This window comes from Malaclemys terrapin, chromosome 17 (genome assembly GCF_027887155.1).
Source record: "Malaclemys terrapin pileata isolate rMalTer1 chromosome 17, rMalTer1.hap1, whole genome shotgun sequence".
NCBI lineage: Eukaryota > Metazoa > Chordata > Testudines > Emydidae > Malaclemys > Malaclemys terrapin.
The window spans coordinates 26,062,510-26,069,826 of record NC_071521.1 but is presented as its reverse complement, the minus strand read 5'-3'; the positions used below and the strand labels follow the sequence as shown (position 1 = coordinate 26,069,826).

The 7,317-nt window shown below is 57.2% G+C and overlaps 1 protein-coding gene across 5 annotated transcripts in view; it reads right to left on the bottom strand.

Annotated features, from left to right (window-relative positions):
• Nucleotides 1-2,350: 2,350 nt before the first annotated feature.
• Nucleotides 2,351-7,317, bottom strand: part of LRSAM1 (leucine rich repeat and sterile alpha motif containing 1) — a 62,690-nt gene continuing 57,723 nt past the window's right edge. For all 5 annotated transcript variants that reach the window (XM_054007583.1, XM_054007582.1, XM_054007585.1 and 2 more), the window contains exons 20-25: nt 6,929-7,024; nt 6,137-6,235; nt 4,992-5,123; nt 4,342-4,423; nt 3,906-4,042; nt 2,351-3,010 (exon numbers count right to left, since the gene is read on the bottom strand). In XM_054007583.1, the coding sequence (XP_053863558.1) occupies nt 2,885-3,010; nt 3,906-4,042; nt 4,342-4,423; nt 4,992-5,123; nt 6,137-6,235; nt 6,929-7,024 (672 nt within the window). In that variant the 3' untranslated portion in view covers nt 2,351-2,884. The remainder of the gene's footprint in view (nt 3,011-3,905; nt 4,043-4,341; nt 4,424-4,991; nt 5,124-6,136; nt 6,236-6,928; nt 7,025-7,317) is intronic.

Sequence of the window (7,317 nt, the reverse complement as noted above, 5' to 3'; positions counted from 1 at the left end):
TGGGCAGCTCTGGCTACTGAACTCGCAAGGCCCATAGCACCATGTTCTACAGATCGGCCCCAAGGGTCAGTGGGGAGATGGCACTGGGGGCAGGGGGAGTTGTGGGACACAGGCTCCAGCTCATTGGGAACTCAGACCCCAGACTCATTTGCGAGGGTCAGTGCCAAGTTGAGCTGGATGAGACATGGGGATGAGGTGCTGTGCATGCTGCTGCCATTGCCATAAGCCCATGCCACCTTCTGACCCCCCTGCCCCACGCTGGGGGCACAGCAACTGTTCTGTGAGAGGGGCTCTGGAGAGCGGTCAAAGCCGCTTTCCTAGACTGAGCCAGGGACCAGCCTGCTCTCTGAGGCAAAGGCAGAGGGGCCTTTGGGTTTTTTTTGCCTAGACCCAATGCTGACTTTGGATCCCCAATCAGACATGTCCCAAGATGCACCTCCTCAGAGTCCTCAGCCTGGAACCACCCCCACATAGGGTCCTGGAGCCTAGAGAGAGCGGGACAGCTGGGGAAGATACCAAAGGAAGCTCCAGCATGAACCTGCTGTTCCAGCACTGAGCCCTGTATCAGGGAGGAAGGGCCCGATCCTGCCTCTCCCCACTCCACCTCCCCACAGAAGGCCCTGGGAGCGAAGGGGACTCAGCCACCCACAGGATCAGGACCCAGCAATAAAAGGCCCTGGGGATGGGGTGAGTGACCTCTGTGGGACCCCTGCCCCATTTCAATCTGAGTTCATTTAGGCAGCTCCTCCATGTCATTGGTGTGGGTAGTGCCCCCCTGCTGTGCTGAGAAACAGGCCCTGGGACCCCACTGACATGGCCCTTCTTCCAGCCCTCCTGGGTCCCTCAGATGGGAAGTGACTCCCCCCCCCCCCCCCAGACCAGGGATGCTCGTAATGCCACCTGACCATGGCACAGAGAGAGCATGCAGCTCCCCCAAGGCACGTCTCGCAGCCTTGGGCCCATCAGCCTTCCACTGTTTTGCCAGTCATGGGGCCGGGGCCAGAGAAGCAGCCAGTGGGTCCTACATTCCAGAGCCTTCCTCCCAGAGCTCAGCCGCTGAGCAGATCAGTGAGGGAACTGCCTAGTGCTGCTCTGGAGAGCCAGGCCTGGCATCAGCAGGTCTAGCTCCACCTACACTGTAGTCCTACAGCCTCCTATCCCAGTCCTATGCCATGGCCTTCCCACACCCCAGCTCTGCCGCCACCCTGCAGTGCCCCCTGCTGGTCTCTGAGGGGCAGGTGAGCCAACACCACCAGCTCTGAGGAGCTGGGCTTTGCTGATGCAGACAGATGAGGATAACCAGTGAGATCCCAGCACTCCCATTGCCATTGGGGATCCAAGACAGGCTTTGAACCTCGGCCCATGGAGGTAAAAGGCCAGTACCCAACACTGAGTCACCCTTCAACTGCCCTCACACTTAAGAAAACATGAGTAAACAGCCATCAGCACAAACCAGCTGCGCCCGGAGGAACGAGACAGGCTGGTTCAGCTTGTAGGTTAAGGTCTAGAGAGCAGGGACTTACTGAAATCGTTACTTATTAATTAAAATGGAGAAGCAATTAACCAAATGCCCTGCTCCCAATGCAAAGCTGCCAACAGTTCCATCAAGAACATCACCCCATGCATGGCTAGCTCCCGCCCGTAGCTTTGGCACGAGTGCCCTGCTCTCCCCCACCGTGCTGGCTCAGGGCGACAGCAGCGGCCCAAGGAAATCAGAGCCTTAGCTCGGAGATGCACATTTATTTTCAGCCAGGACCTGGCAGGGCTGGACAAATGGCCCCACAATTCCAGCGGGACCACCTGTGCAGAGCAGCTGTGGGCCCCATCCTGCAGGGTCATCTGCAAGTTCTCCAGTCACATCGCTGACGGATGCTACTTGGTTTGTCCCTCCCCAAACCCAGTGACGGGAGTGGGCCCTCCCACTCCATGCCTGACCTGCGCTATCAGCCTGCAGTCCAAGGTGCAAGACTGGAGCAGCCACTTAAATTCAGAACCAGCCCCCACTATGTCTAGCTAGCAGATCCAACCTGACAGACAGCTCCTTGCCAGCAGACACACGGGCCCTCCCCCTGCAATGGGAGCTGGGTTAAAGTGTGTGTGTTGGGGGTGCTAATCATGGTTCTCCCAGCATGGTCAGCTGGTTAAGGGTCAGATCCCTCCGGTGCAGGAGTGTGAGGGCTTAGAGCAGTCGGGTTGTGAGGGCCTGACAGGGCTCCCAGAGAATCCCATGCTTGCTGCCAAGTGCTTGTCCTTTCCCAGCAACAGCACCCCCTGGAGGAGCTCTGGTTTCCCAAGTGCCCGGGTCCATGCAGAAAGGGAGGTACTCAGAGCACAAAAGGAAGCTACTGACTGAACCAGTCTTCTCTGGCTTGGAGGAAACAATGTAGTGGATCATGTTGCTGAAGGCAAATAAATACATTAGACAGGGAGGGGACGGGCTTGCAGCCCCCCAGGCATCTTGGGAGCACACAGACAGGCAAGGCAAGGGAGGCAGAAATCCATCAACACTCATGGGGACTTGAGACAGACCATGAGTCACTCAGCAGTGTCTGCTTCCATCTGCATAGCACAGGGGGCGATTGCAGGGGTTACTGTGGGGGGAAGAGGGGTGTGGCTAAACATGCCTACAAGAGCATATGAGAACATTCAGCCCCGGAGTTACCCCTCCCTCCCCAGGACATGAGGGGACAGTGCACATTCCAGTCCTCCCCAAAGCAGCCTCACAGTCACAGGCTCTGAGCAGTGCAAAGTGTACACGTGACATTGGGAGGGGCGGTTGATACGCTGTGGCATGGGGATGAGCAGATCTCCGAGGAACCTTGGGCAGCAGGCCTTCCCAGCTGATGGCTCTTCCAGCCCCAAGAGCCCAGCAGCTGCTCCCTGGCTAGCTGCTGTGGAAGATGCGGATGCGCTGCACGATGTCTTTGCGGCAGAGGGGGCAGATGCGCAGGGTCTCGCAGCACGTTTGGCAGCAGCACACATGACCACAGTTCAGGAAGATCATCTGGGCCTGCAGGAAGGAGGCAGAGTGGAGATGGGGTTCATACTGCTCCTGCCCCATCCACCGCACAGCAGAAAGCCTGGTGCACACAATCACCAGCTAGGCCTTGCAGCACCCTCCAGGTAGAAGAGCAGTGTCACTCCTCTTTTATAGAGGGGAAACTGAGGTACAGAGCGGGGCTGTGAATTGCCCAAGCTCACTCAGTGAGTCCATGGCAGAGCTGAGACTAGAATCCAGGTGTCCTGATCTCTGGTCCCTTTCTCTAAGCACTGCATGTTTCTATTGAAGCAGATCCAGTGTTGGGCCCAGCTTTCACTCTCCTATGTTCCTGAATACACTGAGCAAAGCAGGGCTCGCGAAGCAGAGAGCTCAGGCACTGCCACTCTGGAGAGCTGGGGTTGGACAGAGCTAGTCTGCGGGGATCAGGGCTGTCAGCAACCCCCGCCTGACCCTGTATCTTGCCCTGCCCCATTTTCAGGGATAAACCCAGGTGAAAACTCAAATCTCTCCCCCACCTGCCAAGTGACTCATCCTACTCCCCCATCCCGCTTGTGAGCACCCCTTGGAAGGACACCAAGGTGAGCAGGGTCAGCATCTCCACTCGCTGCTCTTCTCAGCCAGCTGTTTGGCAGCCCAGGGCTGGGCTCGCAGACGTGAAGAGGACACACTGGGCTCTTGGCAAGTGCCGAGGATCAGAAGCAGCTCCCTACAGCAGCCAGCTGTTGAGGCAGGAGGTGGTGTCGTGTGCCTTCCAGCCTCCACAAAGGGAGAGATGAGAGGGCCCTGCCCTGGGCTAGGCTGCTGAGCCCACCCAGTAGGTCAGCTCCGGGAGCTCCCTGCTATACACTGCTGCACAGCTGCAGCATTCTAGCCATCAGTCCCTCCACCAGCTCCAGGATCTCACCTCCTGTTCCATGCAGACCACGCACTCAGACTTCCTCTCGTCCAGCTGCAGCTGGGGTGCAGAAGGGAGGATTTCTTCAAGGGGGGCGCTCGGCTCTGGGGCAGCAGGGCCCTTGGTCTCAGTGCTCTTCAGCAGCTCTGCAGTCAGCAGGAGAAAGCATGAGTGCCAGCACTAGCCTTCTCTTAACACCAGCCCCCAGGCCAAGCAGTATATCACGGAGCCCTTCCATCTGAACAGTGGGAGGCTGCAGCAACAACAGGCTCTGCAGCTCCTCCCTGGTCTGCCTCTTCTCCAGCTCCCATTCAGCCCTGCACATTCCCCACTCCCCACTTGGGCTGTCCAGTGCCTGCACAGAGCTGCAGACCTTCAGCCCAGAGGACTAGGAGGCTGCTGGACGCTTATAGAACACTGAGGCAGAGGAATAAGTTGGTGGTACCTGGGATTGTTTTAGCCACAGCCAGGATCTCCTGGGCTCGCCTGAGGATCGCGCGCTGCAGGCCAGTTTCTGTGATTCCAATCTGCAACACAAGGAGAGGCCAGTTAGCTCTGAGAGGCCAGGGCTGAGAACAGAGCCCCTGGGGAGGCAGAGCGAGAGGGAGGCCATGTTTCCCCAAGCAGGATACACAGCCTGGGCAAGGCTCGTCGGCTTCATGCCGCAATGCCTTGGGAAGCAGGCGATGCCTTCCTGCGTCTCCACTAGGCCCTGGAGCAGAACAGCATTTATTGGCATGGGCCAGCAAAAGGCCCGGAGAGCACTCAAGGGAGGATGAAGGTGCCAAGCCAGCTGTACAGATTCCTTCCCAGCAGATGCTGCAGGGGGTAGCTTCTGCACAGCAGCAGCCGTTTGGTAAGGCCCCTGTGTCAGGGGACAGGCCCTTGGAAGAGCACCCAACTGGATCTGGCACATGGGACTGCATGAGGCACTCCATCCAGCCTCCTCTTCTCTCCCCCCCGCACACACAACAGTAAGCACAAAACCCAACAGGGCTTCCCTAGGCTGCCCAGGCCCAGGGCCATGGCAGGATCAGCCCCTAGAGTGCAGGGCAGAGGCAGGGAGTGACATTACAGGGGCGTTTGCCATCATACCTTTGCCAGGTCGCTGAGGGTCATGGTGCTGAGCATTTCCAGCGACAGCCGATGATGGGCAAAGATTGGTACGTACTGTTCAGCCGACAGTTCGATTAGCAGGTTTATCAGCTGCCTCTCCAAGCCCTCCTCCTGCAAAAGACAAGGCAAGTCCCAGCCATCCCCCGGCCAGGAAGCGCGCAGGGTCAGCCCCCGGTCAGGAAGCGCGCGAGGTCAGCCCCCGGGTCGGGGGGAGACCCTGTTCCAAAGTCACATAAGAGGAACAAGCACTGCTCCCAAACCGGCTCTCTAGGCCAACCCCCTGCTCTAGGTAATCACTGGTTAGAAGCCTTCCTCAGAGGTATGTTTGCTCCCCAAGAGATGCTGGATCCCTGGAAGCACTGCTGCATCTGAGCAGCATTTGCACCTTTCTAGTTTACCTGCCACGTCCCAAATGTTCCATTTCTGGAAGAGTAAAACCAAGGGTTTGACAGTTCCATTCTGGCAGGTACCTGCCCTCCCAAAGTGCTTTACAAACTCCAGTCGATATGCAAGCCAACCGGGATCAATTCAGCCATTGCTGAAATCAGCCACCCGAGCCACCACTCCAGCAGCTCTGTAACAGTGCACAACACAGGGCAAAAGTTATGGGCAGGAAGTGAAAAGACTCCTGCATTCAACCGAAATTGCAGGGGGATTTGGGGAAGCTGAATGCAGCTACCTGAGCTGAAGTTTGGCTAAGACCAAAAGTCCTATTCTTAAAACAGCTAACAGTGTAATCACCACCAGGAGCTAAAAATTCAGGCTGAGGCCCATCCCTCTGGCAGCCCAGCGCCCCCAGTGCCATGCTGGCTTTGGCTCACTGCAGGCTCAAAGGGAAGAGCATCTCCTCCTGACAGGCGCACTGGGATTTCTGTGGAGATGCTGAGCAGCCACAGGGCAGGGAGGTCTAGCAAGGCACCGCACAAGGGGATCAGAGGAAAGCAGATCTGGTAGCGTTTCAGCCGTTGTGGTGACACTGCTAATGGAACCGCTCTCCAGCCCTAGCTCCAGCTGAGCACGTGGGCAGGGCAATGGAAAGTGCTTGTTACCGGCTTAGATTTGGGGCAGCACCTAGTACCATGGCCCCCAGGACTACCACAATCCCAGCACTACCCCGCAGTGACCTGGAGTTTCAGTGAGAGAGGTTTCTGGTTCAGCAGACGCTGATACTGGATCAGCCAGTAGTTCTCCTGCTTCGTTTCACTTTTTGCCTCCATCTCCAGCTACAAGAAAAAGAAGGTGAATTAGAACCCGGGCTCTAGGGAGTTTGAATTGCAGAGCCAAAGGGGAAGCCAACAGCACCGTCAGTGTGGAGCAAGCTCAGAGCCCCCGATGGTAGCTCACATTGCCATGGAGCGCCAGGGCTGGAACCTTAACGGCCTCCTGGGGCTGGCTCTGCTTTGATCCCCACATCCCTCCTCTTGCTCACCCCCAGGATTCTCCATCTCCCTTCTGCCCCCACCCTCCAGGCACCCTTGTCCCACACGCTGGGACCAAACTGTGCTAAGGGGCTGCCAGTGGCTATGGCTTGAGAAGATGAAGCACGTCGGCAGGCCATGGATATCGCATAGGGTCTTGGTGTCCTACTTCCCTCCTCCCCTAGAAACAACCACTGCAATGGTAATCACTGGTTAGAAGCCTTCCTCAGAGGTATATACCATTGCTCTGGCAGGGAGGGAGTATGCATGATGACCTCTGCCAAACACAGTGCCCACACTGGTCCAGAGACACTAAGAGCCTGATTCAAAGCTCTCCAAAGTCACTGGCAAGGCTCCCATTGACACTAATGGGCCCTATGAGCACAGAATATCACATCCCTCGTCTTGGTCCCCTTTTCTCCCCCCTGGCCACCCCCCACATAGCACTGCCTGTTGCTCCTGGTCTATGCAGAGTCATTAACAAGTCCCACCACATACCAGGATTTGTTGCAGTTCCTCTTCCCTTTGCTTCTTCTCCTTGAGCAGCTGTTGTAGCATGTAGCTCAGGGCTCGGCGTTGCTCTGTGATCACCTCCTGCAGCAGAAGCAGAGGCAGCCCTGTCTCCAGACCACATGGAGGCTATGGCAGGGGTGCAGCTGCAGAGCTTTGTCCCTCAGCCACACCCCACAACCTCCAGTGGGCAGAGCATTTATTTTGCTCAAATACTCAACCAAAGTTTTTGAGCCATGTCCAACTGAACCTCAGCAAAGCTGAGCAGACGCCCAATCCCACTCTTGGGGAGATCTCTGCTGGGGGCCAGGGGTTGCTCCCGTGCGCATTAGACCCAGTAATGGCAGTTCGCCCATTCTCAACGTACCGCCCTGCAC